This window comes from Coregonus lavaretus (assembly GCF_964263955.1).
Source record: "Coregonus lavaretus genome assembly, chromosome: 6".
NCBI lineage: Eukaryota > Metazoa > Chordata > Actinopteri > Salmoniformes > Salmonidae > Coregonus > Coregonus lavaretus.
The window spans coordinates 21,406,699-21,426,609 of NC_139993.1; the positions used below are offsets into that span (position 1 = coordinate 21,406,699).

General features: G+C 44.2%; 1 protein-coding gene across 1 annotated transcript; it reads right to left on the minus strand.

Moving 5' to 3' along the window:
* Positions 1-318: 318 nt before the first annotated feature.
* LOC311131531 (nucleolin-like) lies at positions 319-18,594 on the minus strand. Its single transcript, XM_084164564.1, has 16 exons — positions 18,464-18,594; positions 15,021-15,113; positions 14,826-14,934; positions 12,725-12,829; positions 12,268-12,372; positions 11,228-11,335; positions 10,636-10,719; positions 9,809-9,935; positions 9,514-9,653; positions 9,282-9,408; positions 9,043-9,179; positions 8,713-8,845; positions 4,396-4,541; positions 4,100-4,229; positions 3,523-3,806; positions 319-1,040 (listed from the first exon to the last, which is right to left on the minus strand). The coding sequence occupies exons 1-16, from the start codon at positions 18,479-18,481 to the stop codon at positions 979-981; spliced, it is 1,908 nt and encodes a 635-aa protein (XP_084020690.1). The 5' UTR covers positions 18,482-18,594; the 3' UTR covers positions 319-978.
* Between the last annotated feature and the right edge of the window lie 1,317 nt (positions 18,595-19,911).

The window sequence follows — 19,911 nt, forward strand, 5'->3', positions numbered from 1 at the left end:
TGGTCCTCTGTAGCTCAGCTGGTAGAGCACGGCGCTTGTAACGCCAAGGTAATGGGTTCAATCCCCGGGACCACCCATACACAAAAATGTATGCACGCATGACTGTAAGTCGCTTAGGATAAAAGCGTCTGCTAAATGGCATATTATTATTATTATTATTACAGAATCCTCCCCTCTTATCTCCCAGTAGGATCTCATCCATGCCTCACTTTAGCAAATGGCTTCTCTTCAGCCATTGAAAGTGTGGAGACTTTATTAATGTCCCATTATTCTTTGGAAACGCCAGTCTATTATATGAAAGTAATGGACAAAATACTTAAAAACATCACTTAGTTTATTCAATTATCACATTTGTGAAAACAGATTTTAAAATGGCAAGATTAGTCATTGCACTACAAATGTAATATATGTTACACTTTTAAACGTTATTCTTTTGAGGCCTCTAGTCCTCTGACTCGTAAGACATTGACTGTACCCCACCCAAAACATGCCAGTACACCAGTTTACCAGACGTCGGCTCTGATTTAATCTTTCCATCCATTACAATATGCCTTGCAAATGTACGGTCAAAGTTTTGCACCTAGAGCAAACTAAAATAACAAAATAAAACATAAGGATACAGCACTTTTTACAAAAGGTCAAATGAAATACAAATTGTTGAATGTACAATATGTACCTGAACCAACAGGTTTTTTTTCTTCTTTTTTCTTCCCCACAGCAAACAGGGTTGCCAGACATTCCATTTTCCTCCTTTGGAAAAACTAAAACTTATGGATAATGCAGGTGGGCAGTAGGGACATTTCAAAACTCACAGGCAGCTCTCAAGCTGAGGTGAAGATACGTTTTGGTGATTGGGGGGGCCTAATGAACCCATTAGTTATATCAATGCAGCTTTCTGAAATGTCCAAAAGGCTCTCCCAGCATATAGGTATGGTGATAAGACGGAGTCTTTTCAAAATAGTAAAATAGACCGGGATTTTAATCGTCAAACTTGATCTTCTTGCCCTGGGGCTTGTCCCCGAATCCGCCACCTCTTCCACCTAGAAAAAATTAAATAAATCATGCTCAGTCAGTGAATAACAACATTCCCATACACAGTTTATGCGAATAAAGTCAGACACACGCACGCATACATAGTGCCTTCAGAAAGTATTAATACCCCTTGACTTATTATTTATTAATGTGTTAAAGCCCAAATTCAAAATGGATTAAAAAAATGTCTCACCCATCTATACACAATACCCCATAATGACAAAGTGAAAACATGTTTTTAGGAATGTATTCACTCCCCTGAGTCAATACTTCGTGGAACCACCTTTGGCATCGATTAAAGCTGTGTCTTTCTGGGTAAGTCTCTAAGAGCGTTCCACACCTGGATTGTTCAACATTTGCCCATTCTTTTAAAACATGTTCAGGTCTTGCCATACATGTTCAAGCAGATTGAAGTCAGAAATGTAGCTTGGCCACTCAGGAACATTCACGGTCTTGGTAAGCAACTCGTGTATATTTGGCCTTGTGTTTTAGGTTAATGTCCTATTGAAAGGTGAATTAATCTCAGTGTCTGGTGGAAAGCAGACTGAACCAGGTTCTCGCTAGGATTTTGCCTGTGCTTCGCTCCATTACGTTTTCTACCCTGTATAACTCCTGTCCTTAACGATTACAAGCATACCCATAACATGATGCAGCCACCACTATGCTTGAAAATGTGGAGTGGTACTCAGTAATGTGTTGTATTGGATTTGCCCCAAACAAAACACTTTGTATTCAAGACGAAAAGTCAATTTGCTTTGCCACATTTTTTGCAGTATTACTTTAGTGCCTTGTTGCAAACAGGATGCATGTTATGGAATAGTTTTATTCTGTACAGGCCTCCTTTTCACTCTGTCAATTAGGTTAGTATTGTGGAGTAACTACAATGTTGTGGTCCTCTGTAGCTCCGCTGGTAGAGCACGGCGCTTGTAACGCCAAGGTAGTGGGTTCGATCCCCGGGACCACCCATAAACAAAAAATAATATGTATGCACGCATGACTGTAAGTCGCTTTGGATAAAAGCGTCTGCTAAATGGCATATTATTGATCCATCCTCAGTTCTCCTATCACAGCCAGTTAACGCTGTTTTAAAGTCACCATTGGCCTCATGGTGAAATCCCTAAAATGAAATCCATTTAAAATTCAGGCTGTAACAAAATGTTGAAAAAGTCAAGGAGTGTGAATACTTTCTGAAGGCACTGTACACACACACTGGAGAAAAAAAAGGAAAACAACATCTTAAGTGTTGGTCCCCATGTTTCAAGAACAGAAATATCCCCGAAATTATCCATCTGCACAAAAAGCTCATTTTCTCAAATGTTGCGCATGTGTATGGCGTCGTGTGGTCGAGCGGTTTGCTGATGTCAATGTTGTGACCAGAGTGCCCGATGGTGGCGGTGGGGCTATGGTATGGGCAGGCATAAGCTACGGACAACGAACACAAATGCATTTTATCAATGGCAATTTGAATGCACAAAAATACCGTGACGAGATCCTGAGGCCCATTTCTTTTAAGGTATCTGTGACCAACAGATGCATATCCATATTCCCAGTCATGTGAAATCCATAGATTAGATTTATTCCAATTGACTGATTTCCTTATATGAACTGTAACTCGGTAAAATCATTGAAATTGTTGCATGTTGCATTTATATTTTTGTTCAGTATATAAAAGAGACCGCTGTGATGTAAACAAAGTGTCGGTACAATTTTATAAATGCTGACTGTGTTCGACATTGTGGTAAAATGTATTATGTAAGAAATGGCGGTGGAACAGCGTTATTGCGCAAATAATGATATAATAACCATCATAATTCATTAAACTTGTGAGGCAATGCAGTTAAGCAGCATACAGATGAAATAAGTTATGAACTTCACAGGGTGGTGGAAGTGCACAGCGATGAGCTTGATGCCCCTTTCAAATAAATATAGAGGGTCTAATTATAGTGACAATTGATGCTTCACTGCAGTTTGACAAATAAAAAAATATTCTCGCTCTTATCCATAATCTCATCATGTAGCCTACCCAATACACGCACAGCCTACATGCACTGTCTCTGCGAGCTGCTGGCTAGAGCGCACGTGCCAAGAACAGAGTATGCACATTTGCTATTTAACACAACAGTTTGTGACCAAACTATCGATAGTTACATTTTCATTTTGGTATATGAAAATGTAAGCGAAAAAGTACATTGTGTGCACGTTATCACGCACTGATTTTTATCTGCAACAAGTCAGTTTGGTGGAAACACCACTGGTGGAATAACGCAGATGAGAATATTTGCATTAAAATAAAATAAATTTTTGATATTGCCTCGGAAATCCTTTGAATGCAGCAAATTAATTTGTCACTAAGGCATGAAAAATCGCTGCCAGTGCTTCTTCTATTGACTATAGACAGGACCTACGTCACAGTAAAAAGTATCATATCTGGTCCAAACAGGGGCTACGCTACACAACACTACTTTGCATGAGCCAAACACTGAATCTCACCTCTAAACCCACCACGTCCACCTCCACGGTCACCTCCTCTACCCCCCCTGAAGCCACCGCCGCGACCTCCCCTGCCACCGCCGAAACCACCGCCACGGCCAAATCCACCGCCGCGACCTCCCCTGCCACCGCCGAAGCCTCCCCGACCCCCACGGAAGCCACCGCTGTCGCCCTTGGGCTTGGCGTAGTCCAGGTTGACGCTGCTGCCATCAATCTCGCCGCCCACCATGGCCTCTTTGGCCGCCTTGCAGTCGTTCTCACTGTCAAAGTCGACGAAGCCAAAGCTGGAAGAGCAGGAAAGGAAAATAAATTAAGAGAGGATACTTGGAAATGGAATTGCATGTCTGCAGAAAGCCTATGAACATGAAATGGTGATGCTGTACCTTAGACAAGCAAAATGTATTTGCAACATCTAAAGGCATATTGCTACTATCAAGTCATTATGTTTCACAACAGACATGGGCAAACTACCACTGAGGTCAAGGTAGGTGCCCATTTGACTGATTTGGCTCCACTTGGTGGAGCTCATGAGAAGAGGTCAAAGGACAGTAGTATGAAGGGTTTCAACACCCTTTACCATTTAGAATTGCCTGTGTCACGGTCTGTGACCACTCTGGCTCCAGTGGCGCCCTCGAATGCATCTCTGAGTGATTGGTCTGTGGTGTCCTCAGAAAGCCCTCTGACAAACAGTGTTTTTGTTGGACCTCCTGGAAAAAGAAAATCATGAATGTTACAATCATACAGGAGAGCCAAAAAAAACCAACTGGCTTTGTTATTTACAACAGTCTACAACTGTAGACTGCGGCACAAAATGGAGAAGGTTCGCATCTAACCACCATCACTTGTGTGCTGAGTTAAGGCAATGAAACCTACCGGATCCTCCTCTGCCTCCGGCGTCTCTGCCTCCACTGTTCTGGCTGTACTCTAACCGGATTTGCCTGCCCTCAATCTCTGTGCCATTCAGGTTGTCCAGCGCCTCCTTAGCCGCCTCCGTGCTCTCAAACTCCACAAAGGCAAACCTGCACAAGTGATAGACAAATAGTTTTAGGAACAAGACTTACACTTGGTGGTGGTGGGGAGGGTATGTTAACTGATGTCTCACTTGAGTATCTCACCTAGTTATTTACAGATTCTCATTTTGCTCTATTGTAGATTTGTCAACGGTGTTGTTTTCTATACCTTTTCACACCTCTCCCTGTAGGCTTTACAGATGCTCCCCACCCCTTGGCTGCAACCCTTTAAATTGAGTGTACCCTACGCACACAACCCATGTGGAATTCCAGGTCTCAGGCATCGTTAGGAATTGACAATCTGCGGTCAAGAACGATGAGTTAATCTCAGCCTATGCTGCCCTTCAGTCCCTTGACTTTTTGGCCCTGATGGAGACATGGATCACCCCAGATAACACTGCTACTGCAGCTGTTCTTTCTTCATCGGACTATGTTTTCTCTCAGTCCGACAGCATCTGGTCGTCGCGGTGGTGGCATAGGTCTACTCATTTCTTCCAAGTGGAGATTCTCTTTTCTCCCTTGCTCACCTGTCCATCTCCTCATTTGAATTCTATGCTGTCACTTGTCCACTCAAGCTTAACATTGTCATCTAATCCCCCACCAGGTGCCCTTGGAGAGTTCCTCAATGAGCTTGACACCTTTAAAAACTCATTTCCTGACGACGCCTCAACTCTCTTCGTACTTGGCGAGTTCAACCTCTCGACGTCTGCCTTCGATTCATTTCGTTCCAACTCTTTCCCCTCCTTGCCTCTTTTGACCTCACCCTTTCCCAATCCCCTCAAACTCACAAGGCAGGCAATACGCTTGACCTCATCTTTACTAGAGGCTGCTCGTCTAATCTCACTGCAACCCCCCTAGGTTTCCCTTTCTGTCTCCCTTTCCTCCAACCCTAACCACTCAGCCCCTACACAGATGGTCATGCGCAGTCACAATCTTCGCTCTCCCACTACTCTCTTCTATCATCTCTCTTTTCCTAAATCCTTCTCCCTCCTGTCTCCTGATTCTGCCTCGTCGACCCTACTCCTCCCTTTCCACATCCTATGACTTGCACGGTCCCCTTTCCTCCTGGCCGGCTCAGCCCTCCCCTCCTGCTCTGTGGCTGAGTGACTCATTGCGAGCTTACAGAACAGGGCTGCGGGCAGCTGAGCGAAAATTGAGGAAGGCCTACCAGGTGACGTGGAGAGGTCTGTCGGCACCACATACTCTCACTACTGGTGTCCCCTAGGGCTCGGTTCTAGGCCCTCTCTTCTCTCTATACACCAAGTCACACGGCTCCGTCATATCCTCACATGGTCTCTCCTATCCCCCCTTCTGACGACACGCATTTGCGTGCCTGGCAGATATCTCAACTTGGATGTCAGTCCACCCCCTCAAGCTCAAACTCGACAAGACTGAACTGCTCTTCCTCCCGGGGAAGGCCTGCCTGCTCGAAGACCTCTCCATCACGGTTGACAACTCCACAGTGTCGCTCTCCCAGAGTGCAAAGAAACTTGGCGTGATCCTGGACAACACCCTGTCGTTCTCTGCAAACAACGCAGTAACCCGCTCCTGCAGCTTCATGCGCTACAACATCCGTAGAGTATGACCCTACCTCACACAGGAAGCGATGCAGGTCCTAATCAAGGCACTTGTCTTCTGCTGTGTGGACTACTGAAACTCGCTGTTAGCTGGGCTCCCCACTTGTGCCATCAAACCCCTGCAACTTATCCAGAACGATGCAGCACGCCTGGTTTTCAACCTTTCCAAGTTCTCATGTCACCCTGCTCCTCCACACACACTCCACTGGCTTCCAGTCAAAGCTCGCATCCACTACAAGACCATGGTGCTTACCTACAGAACAGCAAGAGGAACTGCCCCTAACTACCTTCAGGCTATGCTCAAAACCTACACCTCAACCCAAGCACTCAGTTCTGCCACCTCAGGTATCTTTGCCCACCCACCCCTCCTTGAGGGCAGCACCCGCTCAGCCCAGTCCAAGCTCTTCTCTGTTCTGGCACCCCAATGGAAGGGCCAGCATCCCCCTGAAGCTAGAACAACAGAGTCCCTGCCCATCTTCCGAAAACATCTGAAAGCCTACCTCTTCAAACAGTATCTTAAATAATCCTCCTCGACAATCTCACCTCAACCCCCCCCCCCCAAAAAACGTACCCAGCACTTGATCCTCCCTTCTAGCTCTTACTCTACTGATAGCCACGGTAGAGGAAAAATGTTCTCCCCATAAAGTGGGGAGAACAAGTATTTGATACACTGCCGATTTTGCAGGTTTTCCTACTTACAAAGCATGTAGAGGTCTGTAATGTTTATCATAGGTACACTTCAACTGTGAGAAATGGAATCTAAAACAAAAATCCAGAAAGTCACATTGTATGATTTTTAAGTAATTAATTTGCAGTTTATTGCATGACATAAGTATTTGATACATCAGAAAAGCAGAACTTAATATTTGGTACAGAAACTTGTGTTTGCAATTATAGAGATCATACGTTTCCTGTAGGTCTTGACCAGGTTTGCACACACTGCAGCAGGGATTTTGGCCCACTCCTCCATACAGACCTTCTCCAGATCCTTCAGGTTTCGGGGCTGTCGCTGGGCAATACGAACTTTCAGCTCCCTCCAAAGATTTTCTATTGGGTTCAGGTCTGGAGACTGGCTAGGCCACTCCAGGACCTTGAGATACTTCTTACGGAGCCACTCCTTAGTTGCCCTGGCTGTGTGTTTCGGGTCGTTGTCCTGCTGGAAGACCCAGCCACGACCCATCTTCAATGCTCTTACTGAGGGAAGGAGGTTGTTGGCCAAGATCTCGCGATACATGGCCCCATCCATCCTCCCCTCAATACGGTGCAGTCGTCCTGTCCCCTTTGCAGAAAAGCATGCCCAAAGAATGATGTTTCCACCTCCATGATTCACGGTTGGGATGGTGTTCTTGGGGTTGTACTCATCCTTCTTCCTCCAAACACGGCGAGTGGAATTTAGACCAAAAAGCTATATTTTTGTCTCATCAGACCACATGACCTTCTCCCATTCCTCCTCTGGATCATCCAGATGGTCATTGGCAAACTTCAGACGGGATTGGACATGCGCTGGCTTGAGCAGGGGGACCTTGCGTGCGCTGCAGGATTTTAATCCATGACGGCGTAGTGTGTTACTAATGGTTTTCTTTGAGACTGTGGTGCAAGCTCTCTTCAGGTCATTGACCAGGTCCTGCCGTGTAGTTCTGGGCTGATCCCTCAACTTCCTCATGATCATTGATGCCCCACGAGGTGAGATCTTGCATGGAGCCCCAGACCGAGGGTGATTGACCGTCATCTTGAACTTCTTCCATTTTCTAATAATTGCGCCAACAGTTGTTGCCTTCTCACCAAGCTGCTTGCCTATTGTCCTGTAGCCCATCCCAGCCTTGTGCAGGTCTACAATTTTATCCCTGATGTCCTTACACAGCTCTCTGGTCTTGGCCATTGTGGAGAGGTTGGAGTCTGTTTGATTGAGTGTGTGGACAGGTGTCTTTTATACAGGTAACGAGTTCAAACAGGTGCAGTTAATACAGGTAATGAGTGGAGAACAGGAGGGCTTCTTAAAGAAAAACTAACAGGTCTGTGAGAGCCGGAATTCTTACTGGTTGGTAGGTGATCAAATACTTATGTCATGCAATAAAATGCAAATCAATTACTTAAAAATCATACAATGTGATTTTCTGGATTTTTGTTTTAGATTCCGTCTCACAGTTGAAGTGTACCTATGATAAAAATGACAGACCTCTACATGCTTTGTAAGTAGGAAAACATGCAAAATCGGCAGTGTATCAAATACTTGTTCTCCCCACTGTATGTGGTTGTCCCACAAAGCTATCTTAAGGTGAAGGCACTAACTGTAAGTCGCTATGGATAAGAGAATCTGCTAAATGACTAAAATGTAAATGTTGAATTGTTTCACAGCGGACATGGGCAACACCCATTTGGAGGTGCCTGTTCAACCTGTGATTTGGCTCTACTTCGTGCAAATCTATACGCCGCCACTGATTGGACAAGGAGCTCATGAGAAGCCCTGGGGATGCGGTCTGACCCACCCATGAGGTCACATCCGATAGAGATCTAGGCACCACGGTTTGCCATAAGCCCCAAACTAATCTGTTAAGAAATTAGGGTGATGCAGCTGTGCAATGTGAAATCCCACCCACACTAACCCTTTGGGTCTGCCGTTGTTCTGTGGTACTCTGATGGAAACTGCCCCCTCGAATGCGCTCTGGAGGGAGTCTTCTGTCACGCTGTAGGCCAGGTTGTTGACAATGAGGGTCTTGCTTTCAGCAGCTGCCTGGGCTGAGGAAAGAAAGAGGCAGACAAGTAGTCAGCGCGGATGTTGGGGTGCATTAGCACTACGAAAGTAGCTTTTGCAGCAACCAGTAGTTCAGCACTTGACTATCTTTGAAATCTTCCGTGTTTCAGGAAGAAAAGTTGGCATCACGACTGGTCCGGATTGACAAAATAAAATTGCCAACCTAGTCGGTGCTTCTTACCTGGTGTTCTTGCACCTTTCTGGCTCTTGTCACCTGTGTAGTCAACCATGATGGAGCGTCCCTGAACGTCGGCGCCTTGGGCCTCCGTTAGCATCTTCTCTGCAATGGCCTCTGTCTTGAACTCGATGTAAGCAATGCTGTGAGGGGGGAAATAATGCAGCATGGTTCTTTTTACCAATCAGAGGTAAACAGATACAATACGCAAATACATTCTAACCAGGAAAGAAACATGTCCTCACCCTCTGTTGGAACCGTCCTGGCCTGGGGGTATTCTGATTTCAACGGCATCCGCAAACACTTCCCTCAGGTCATCTTGCGTGGCCGAAAAGGGCAGGTTCTTCACAAACAATGTCCGTGCGTCCCTATCTGTTTCGCGATACAAGACAGTGAGCAAGTATATTCTTACGACAATTACAAAGAGCACGTTGTGATAGTACATTATAATAATACTGTCTGCAGGGAGGCCCTCACCTTTCTTGTCCTCCTGGGAGTTCTCTTTGCTGCGGGCTTTGTCCAGTTTCAACTCCTGTCCCATGAACTTCTTGCCATTGCATGACTCCATGGCCGTCTGCATGTCCTGTGCTGAGGAAAAGTCTACGTAGCCAAATTTCCTGATGCGAAAGTTAAAGGTATCCATTAGAAGACTGCATATAAAACCCATAAATTCAGCATTGCTGCCTCGTCTTTTTCAAGTTTGCCAGTGATTGAGGATAGGACCAGCAGAAGTCCAAAATGGCTCATAACGTAGGAGACCACCATCACTTACTTTGATGCACCAAGTCTCACGTCCTGAACTTCAAGGTTCTTCTTTGAGAAGAAAGCTGCCAAAGCGTCTTTGATTTCATCAAAGTCCTTGTTTGAGTTCAGGTTGCCGACAAATAGACAAAATGTTTCTGGGGGAGGGGGGGGGGGGGGTTAAAAACATTTCTAAATTATGTAACATTTGAAATTGTCAATGACAACATACACTGAGTGTACAAAACATTAAGAACACCTTCCTAATTGAGTTGCACCCCACCCCCTTTACTCTCAGAACAGTCAATTCGTCGGGGCATGGACTCTTCAAGGTGTCGAAAGCGTTCCACAGGGATACTGGCCCATGCTTCCCACAGTTGTCTCAAATTGGCTGGATGTCCTTTGGGTGGTGGACCATTCTTGATACACACAAGAAACTGTTGAGCGTGAAAATCCCAGCAGTGTTGCAGTTCTTGACACAAACCGGTGCGCCTGGCACCTACTACCATACCCCGTTCAAAGGCACTTACATTTTTGTCTTGCCCATTCACCCTCTGAATGGCATACGTACATAATCCATGTCTCAATTGTCTCAAGGCTTAATCCTTTAACCCGTCTCCTCCCAGTCATCTACACTGACTGAAGTGGATTTAACAAGTGACATCAATAAGGGTTCATAGCTTTCACCTGGATAGTCTATAACATGGAAAAAGCAGGTGTTCTTAATGTTTTGTACAGTGTATTTTAACAGGATAATATAAAGGTGACATCAAATGAGTCAGTATTAAGTCCCTTGTTCATGCGTGCTGTGGTTCTGTGTTTGAACTAGTGTTGCACAAGCTGGGATTTGAGGCCTACCTTCGCCTTCTGATTTGGCCTTTTTGGCAAGTGGAGTCTCGTTTTTGTTGTCCGCCTTCCTCTTTGCAGGAGTTGCTGGGGCCTCTGTGGAACAAAACAGCCTGCTTAGGACCCAGAAACCTTTACCAAATGACAGCGGTGAGGGGGTCAATTGCTCTTCGGTATAGACCAGTTCAGTACTTGACCATCTTTGAAAACCTCACTGTCAGAAATGTTTTGCATCATAACTGGTCCTGATAAAAATATGGCCTTGATACATTTCAATCCCAAAGCCAAAAGCAAGGCCAAGCCATTTCCCCTTTGATATACAAACACCAAAATATTGAGGCATGGGCTAGGGGAAATAACCTCACGCTGCAATGACAGGACAAAATGGCAGCCTGATGCAGCACTGAAGACAACTCGGAAACGCTGAAAGATGAGCTCAGTTTCCCCACTTGGTACACATCAGAAACAACCAATATGCAAAAAACGTGGAGGTTACGAGTTGTCTTAAAACACACCATTAGTCCATGCCCAAGTCAACCCTTTCGCCAAATAAATGACAAACGAAAGTATAAAGATAGTAGACAGTAGTCACAATTGTACTTACCATCTTCCTCACTGGAATCATCCTCTTCATCAGACTCCTCCTTAGCCTTGACCATGCCTGCTTTCTTTGCTTTTGCTGTGGTGGTGTCCATCTCCTCTTCTTCAGAGTCTGGAAGGCATGACATGTCTTTAGTCTCAGAGTATCAATAACTATAGGTAATTTACTGACCAGCAATAGCGTACATCAGATCAAATAATACTGAATGTATTTGTCACTTAAGTCCCTTGTTGATCAAGTGCATGCTCAGCTGACCACTATATCCATCTGCAAGCGCGGCCTGTACCACATTTAAAGTACTACCATGATTTTACATGCCACCCATTATTTCGACACAAGATTTACATGCTGACCAAACTGGCTCCGCACATGCGTCTGCATGTTGATTTTGTCTTTCCCCACCAGACGCTTTCATGACACGCAGGTTAAAAACAAAAAACAACCATATTCATTTGGGGACAGGTCGAAATACACAAGAAACGTTAATGGACATTTCGCTAGCTTGCTGTTGCTCGCTAATTTGTCCTGGGAGATAAACATTGGGTTGTTAATTTACCTGAAATGCATATGGTCCGTTTAGTTTTACTTTGTAGCATTTTGACCATTTAGAGGCATACAAAATCATGTGTTCTCTACTCAATTCATCCACAGATAAAAAGGAAAGTTCGTTTTTAGTTTAATCAAAGAAAACTCCTCGTTCAGCGTTCTTCTGTGGATGTTATATGGTGGTTGGCAACCAACCTTTAGGTGCATTACCACCACCAACTGGACTGGCGTGTGGACCTCGTTCATCTGTTAAATCACCCACGTGGATATATGCTCATAAAACTCAATGAGTAGACGGGAGAGGCGGATTTGCAGCACGTCTAAAATAGAACCAAGTTCTATTTTAACGCCCATTACGCAGATGCCCGCGAGCAGTTTGGATTAAATGGTTGAATAACACGCATGTACATTTTGCAACACTCACGCACGCAATGTGGCCGGTTTGGTCATCATGTTACGCACAATGCTTACGATAGGCAGTGTGCCCCCATCCTTACCATCCCCATCATCCTCATCAGACTCCTCCTTGGCTGCGGTGACCTTCATGGAGGGCTTAGCAGCTGCCTTCTTGGGAGGTGGGGTCTCCTCCTCCGATTCATCATCTACAGACAAAAGAGTAACAACCATGAACGTTTGCAGTATAGTTGGTAAACCTACCTGAAGATGAGGCCCCATTGCGTATTTTCAAGTGTGCCAGCGATTGAGGATAGGACCAGCAGACTATAAACACACACTGGTACCGAAGACATAGCACTGGCTTTGTTCTACCTCCGTACAATCACACATGAGTACTGAGCAACTACAGGTGTGCCAAGAAATGGAGGGGGATCCTGGTTACTAGTAGTCAGGTCTATTTATCATCTTTCAAACCATTAAAGACATATGTCCACAACCCCCATGCATTGTTTATTGTCCGGTCACATTCATGTTGTATCCACTAAAAAGCTGACATACCATCATCATCGTCGTCAGACTCCTCTGCCTTGGCTGGGGCTTTTTTAGCTGGTGTGGCTTTGGCTGGGGCCTTCTTGGGTGGGGGGGCTTCCTCAGACTCTTCTTCTGATATGGTAAGAAGGATCAGGGTAATTTCATTGACCAGAACATCATACACTGAACAAAAATATAAAGGCAACATGTAGTGTTGGTCCCATTTTTCATGAGCTGAAATGAAAGATACCAGATATTTTCCATATGCACAAAATGCTCATTTCTCTCAAATGTTGTGCACACATCCCTGTTAGTGAGCATTTCTTCTTTGCCAAGATAATCCATCCACCTGACAGGTGAGGCATATCAAGAAGCTGATTAAACAGCATGATCATTACACAGGTGCACCTTGTGCTGGGGACAATAAAAGGCCACTAAAATGAGCAGTTGTCACAACACAATGACAGATGTCTTAAGTTGAGGGAGTGTTCAATTGGCATGCTGACTGCAGGAATGTCCACTAGAGCTGTTGCCAGAGAGATAAATGTTCATTTCTCTACCATAACCACCTCCAAACTCGTTTTAGACAATTTGGCAGTACATCCAACCTACCTCAACTGCAGACCACGTGTATAGCGTCGTGTGGGCGAGCGGTTTGCTGATGTCAACATTGTGAACAGTGCCCCATGGTGGCGGCGAGGTTATGGTATGGGCTACGGACAACCAACACAATTGCATTTTATCGATGCCAATTTCAATGAAAAAAAGATACCATGACGAGATCCTGAGGCCCATTGCCGTGCCATTTATCCTCCGCCATCACCTCATGTTTCAGCATAATGCACGGCCCCATGTTGCAAAGATCTCTACACAATTCCTGGAAGCTGAAAATGTCCATGTTCTTCCATGGCCTGCATACTCAGACATGTCACCCATTGACATGTTTGGGATGGTCTGGATCGACGGGTAAAACAGCAGATTCCAGTTACCGTAAAAATCCAGCAACTTCGCACAGCCATTGAAGAGGAGTGGGACAACATATCCACAAGCCAAAATCAACAGCCTGGTCAACTCTACGCGAAGGAGATGTTGCATGAGGCAAATGGTAGTCACATGATCCTGACTGTTTCTGATCCACGCCCCTACATTTTTTGTAAGGTAAGGAAAGTATGTGGACACCCGCTTGTAGAACATCTCATTGCAAAATCACGGGCATTAATATGGAATTGGTTCCCCCTTTCCTGCTATAATAGCCTCCACTCTTCTGGGAAGGCTTTCCACTAGATGTTGGAACATTGCTGCAGAGAATTGTTTCCATTCAGCCACAAGCGCAATAGTGAGGTCGGGCACTGATTTTGGGCAATTAGGCCTGGTTCGCAGTCGGCGTTCCAATTCATCCCAAAGGTGTCCGATGGGGTTGAGGTCAGGGCTCTGTGCAGGCCAGTCAAGTTCTTCCACACCGATCGACAAACCATTTCTGTATGCAACTCGCTTTGAGCACGGGGGAATTGTCATGCTGAAACAGGAAAGGGCCTTCCCCAACCTGTTGCCACAAAGTTGGAAGCACAGACTCGTCTAGAATGTCATTGTATGCTGTATAGTTAAGATTCCCTTCACTAGAACTAAGGGCCTAACCTGAACCATGAAAACACAGCCCCAGACTATTATTCCTCCTCCACCAAACGTTACAGTTGACACTATGCATTGGGGCTGGTAGCGTTGACCTGGCATTCGCCAAACCCAGATTTGTCCGTCGGACTGCTAGATGGTGAAGAGTGATTCATCACTCCAGAGAACGTGTTTCCACTGCTCCAGAGTCCAATAGCGGTGAGCTTTACACCACTCCAGCCGACACTTGGCATTGCGCTTGGTGATCTTAGGCTTGTGTGCGGCCTGTCAGCAACCGGTGTGGCTGAAATAGTTGTGTTTTAAATTTTTCTTCAGTAAATTTGCCATCTTTGATGGTACGTAAATAGCTGTACAAATAATGCAATTTCAATAAACTGAATAATAAAAGGGAAGTGTTTAATGCTGCTGAGTGAGACCTTAAATTAATATTAACTACAAATTTTTTTTTTTACGAAGTTTTGCAAATGTAAAATGTAGGTCTGTCAAAGTAGGTTCTTACCAGAGTCATCATCCTCCTCTTCACTTTCTGCTTTTTTTGCTGCTTTGCCATTTTTAGCTGCTTTAGGTGCTGGCGCAACGGCCTTCTTGGCTACTGCTTTTGGTGGGGGCTGGAAAATAATGGATATTAACAAAACAAGTCCGTTTTTTTTACGTGTCCTTTATCTTGACCACAGTAGTGGTCAGTCAGTCTTACCTCATCATCGCTTTCTTCTTCACTGGATTCCTCTTCCACCTCTTTTGGAGGCGGTGGGGCCTTTTTCTTGGGGTTAGCTTGTTTCTTTGCTGCCTGTGAAGATTACAAAAGCAGGTTCAACATTAAAAAGGAGTAAGTTATGTATATAAAAATTACAACTGGGTAGCAATTGTCAAATGTGTTTCAGTAGCTACAACTGAAAGCAAAATGACTTGCTATGGACACGTGAAGTTAGCTAGGTAAAATCTTAACTCTCCCAGCTAGGTTAGCCAGTACCCTAACATTTATTTGGCCTGAGCGGCGTTGCTCTCCTTCTGGTCCTGACGAGAGAAGAAAAAGGAAAGTCGTGGGAGGTTCTCTTCTGCACTGTACCACTAGCAGCATTTTAGCCACACTGTCATGTGCTAGCTGTCTAGTCAGAAACGGAGAATACATTTTCCACAATCATGTTAATTGATACTCTCGTTTTAATAGGGTCTGCTCTGTTCGACTCCCTTGAGTCATGTGTCTTAATTATTTATCCACAGTGTGCTTAAAGCGTCAGACAAGCTCAGTAGCCTACATATAGTTGGAATGGACAAATACATTTAGAAATGTTGACCAGTCGATTGGTCGAAAGAACAGAAGACTAGGTCGACCAAGATTTGTTTTGTCAGGGATAGCCCTAGAAATCAGATCAAAGTATGAAAATTGACTTGCTTCTACATTGATAAAGTTATATCTTAAAGTTACTAGTCCCCTCCCCCATGTCAAACACTTTGATTCATTATTAAGGTGACAAGATGACATCCCCTTAACTCATTTTAAATCACCAATGGTAACATGATATTCTCATACCAATTTAAATAAGCACCTCATTGTAAACAAAATCAGAGAAGATGCATTTGCAGAGTGGTGTGGTTTATAAAGCTACTTTACTGGTGCCAAAATTTGACTGTAGGGTGTCAGCAAATATAATGAAAAGTTGACCCTATTCATCTATGGCAAAGATAGTTATGTTTCCCCTGTCATCGGTGTCAGCTGGGGGGGGGGTCGTTCAAAACTGACACAGTTGTCAAGTCAATACATCCATCAGTGCTGCTGTGAACTGCATTACAAGAGACATGGCAAACAGGAGGCGTATATATATATTTTTTAATGATATCATTGATGCAGTTCCAATGCTGTTGAGTTGCTTTGTGTATCTTCAAATTTGCTTGAGATTATTTTAAAACTGGAACACCGCATTCAAGTTGCTTGACACACGCGTTTCAAAAAACTTGTCAGTCGAGACGACCTCATGAATATAAGCTCCCCGCCCACAGCCTGTCTTTTCAAACTTCCTGGTAGTTACCCATGAGTGAAAAAGTACTTTTCAGAATGACTGTACTGGGACCTTTAATACAATTCCAATGGAATTTCCCCCATCTCCTCAAAAGTATCTGGTTCGCAAAAATCACTAATCCTGTCACAAGCTCTTTCCTGTTCCCCCTGAAAACCAGATGTATCCGGTTGTTTGACCCTGCAGATTGTTTAATAGTGACAATTTAGGGCAAATGTGCAAAACCATTCATAAATGGCATATACACTACATGGCCAAAAGTAGGTGGACATACACTACATGGCCCTTCAAATGAGTGTATTCGGCTATTTCAGCCACACCCGTTGCTGACAGGTGTATAAAAATCGAGCATGCCACCATGCAATCTCCATAGACAAACATTTTCAATAGAATGGCCTTACTGAAGAGCTCAGTGAATTTCAACGTGGCACCTTTCCAACAAGTCAGCTCACAAAACTCGGTTGCAACACCCATTACAGAGTCCCAAAAGCACAAGAACTGTTCATCGGGAGCTTCATGAAATGGGTTTCCATGGCCGAGCAGCCGCAAACAAGCCTAAGATCACCATGCGCAATGCCAAGCGTCGGCTGAGTGGTGTAAAGCTCACCGCCATTGGAGCAGTGGAAACGCGTTCTCTAGAGTGATTAATCACGCTTTATCTGGCAGTCCGATGGACGAATCTGGGTTTGGCGGATGCCAGGAGAACGCTACCTGCCCCAATGCATTGACAACTAACATTTGTTGGAGGAGGAATAATAGTCTGGCGCTGTTTTTCATGGTTCGCGTTAGGCCCTTAGTTCTAGAGAAGGGAAATCTTAATGCTACAGCATTCAAATGACATTCTAGACGAATCTGTGCTTCCAACTTTGTGGCAACAGTTTGGGGAAGGCCCTTTCCTGTTTCAGCATGACATTGCCCCTGTGCAGAAAGAGAGGCACATACAGAAATGGTTTGTCGAGATCAGTGTGCAAGAACTTGACTGGCCTGCAGAGCCCTGACCTCAACCCCATTGGACACCTTTGGGATGAATTTCAACACCGACTGCGAGCCAGGCCTAATCGTCCAACATCAGTGCCCGACCTCACAAATGTGCTTGTGGCTGAATGGAAGCAAGTCCCCACAGTGTTCCAACATCTAGCGGAAAGCCTTCCCAGAAGAGCGGAGTCTGTTCTAGCAGCAAAGGGGGAACCAACTCCATATTAATGCCCATGATTTTGGGATGAGATGTTCCACGAGCAGGTGTCCTCATACTTTTGGCCATTTATTATACATGCCACTTATTAACGCTTGGCTAGACTTGGCTTGTAACTTCCCGACTCTGGAGCATGCACCTCCTGTGGCTTTTGGGGGCAGGCTCACAACACACGTGGAGCTCGAAAGTACAGCGCTAGCTAGCTGCTAACGTTAATTTGCTAACCATGTTTGCTATTATACCAAATCGGCTTGTGTCGACGCCACGTTGTTGGCTAGTAATATGCCCTGTTTGAAAGGCATTTTGCTGGTAATCTTGAACATTTACACGACAAAACAGACCAATACAACCTCAAACATGTTTTCCTAGGCTAGCATTAGCTAAACGTGTAGCAGCACATTGCGTTTCAGAAGTGAAACTGGCTTTAAGCTGAAATGTACTAACTTACTGTAAAACAAAGATTCTCAACTTCATTACATACACATTTAATAAACAACAGCCATTTAACTAGGTAGTTAACAAGCCATCCGACAGGGTATGAAAGACCATGATTGATTCACGAACGTGCATGTATGGCCATTTTGGGCCGACCTGCAGGAACAGAGTGCAGTGAGAAAACATGGCGGATCGTATCTGGGTCGAGAAGAAAAGTAGTCACTACTTAATCTCCATCAGCTAATTATTTAACACTAACGTCATAAAACACGAGTTTGGTATCAGAGATAGCTATAACAATCAAATATATTGTGTAGCTAGTACAATTTAAAGCCTAGCACGTGCGTGTTTCTCTGCCATTTTATCATGTCGGGTTATCGTCATTCGCAATGCAGGAACTTCATTTTGGATGGGGAAAAAACGCAATTGACAAACCACACGATTGAGTCAATAAAATAAATTATCAATGACATTATGAATTTGAATGTTTTTTACCTTTGCTAATTTCACCATGGTTGTGTTGCGTTTTGATTAAATGGATGCGTAGAATAAGGTTCACAAAACTACAGATTACTGACGTCTTCACGTGGCCCAACCTAAACCGTGTGACACTGAGAAAGAAAGACCGACACGTAGGGCGACGCGCGGGTTAGTTTCCTGCTCTGCGCGTGCACTGTAGTCCGCCCACATTGCAATCTACTTACAGATCAATAATTTGCATAGTAATTGCGTGTGGGTCATGGCTAGAAGGAATCCAGTTTTTGTCAAATTAACGTGATTTCACACTTCGTCGCAGGTTAGGAGAATTGATGCAGTAGGTTAGGAGAATTAACGTAGCAGGTTAGGATCATTAGGATAAGGTTAGGAAAAGGGTTAGGGTGAACTAAAATGCAAAATTATTTTGAGGTTAATTTGACAAAAGTTGTATCCCTTCTATCCATGACCCTGCGTATTTATTTGTATTTTATTTTACCTTTATTTAACTAGGCAAGTCAGTTAAGAACAAATTCTGATTTAAAATGACGGCATTCACAGGCCAAACCCGGACGACGCTGGGCCAATTGTACGCCGCACTATGGGACTCCCTATCATAGCCGGTTGTGATAGCCTGGAATCGAACCAGGGGGTGTCTGTAGTGACGCTGCAAGCACTGAGATGCAGTGCCTTAGACCACTGCGCCACTCGGGAGTATGATTTACGTGCAAACAAAAGTTCAATGTTTTTCATCATTTAAGGTTAGGCATAATGTAAGCAGTGTGGCTAAGGTTAGAGTTAGGTTTAAAAACATATTTTAAGAAGATACATTTTTAGAAATAGGTTGGGTTTAGCCATAATTATGACTGTGTGGCTGTAGTAACTAGTGACGACCCACAAGCAGTACTCAAATGTGAATAAACGAATCGGCATTGTGAATCACACGTTTGATATTTAAAATATACTTTCTTTATTCATCATACCGGTCCATCCATTAAAAAACATCGGACTCTAATTACATAACTGCAAAAATAATACCCTTGGGCTTTGCATGTCCAATGTTAACCTAACTACATATTTTTTTATGTCATGTATTTTACATGCCACCTATAGCTATTAGGCAGGGTGTCAATACTATAATTTCATTATGTATCGATATGTCCAATAATATAATTGAATGCTCAATAAATTGCTCGAAGGTGGTTAAAAATTATGGATTGGAACGTCCCTTTGTAGTCATACGCAGCTGTTTAGATTTGAGCCACGTGGTCTCCTCCAGCTGCGTATCAACCATGTGCTTCTCCTTGACTATTTTGTACTGATGGCCGGTTCTGCTCAAATGAGACAGTGTCAGGTCTGGAGCGTGAAGTCATGCTGGGTCGTATTTACTACAGCCACAAAGTAATACATGCAGCATATTTCTAAAATGTATCTTCTTAAAATGTGATTTTAAACCTAATCTTAACCAC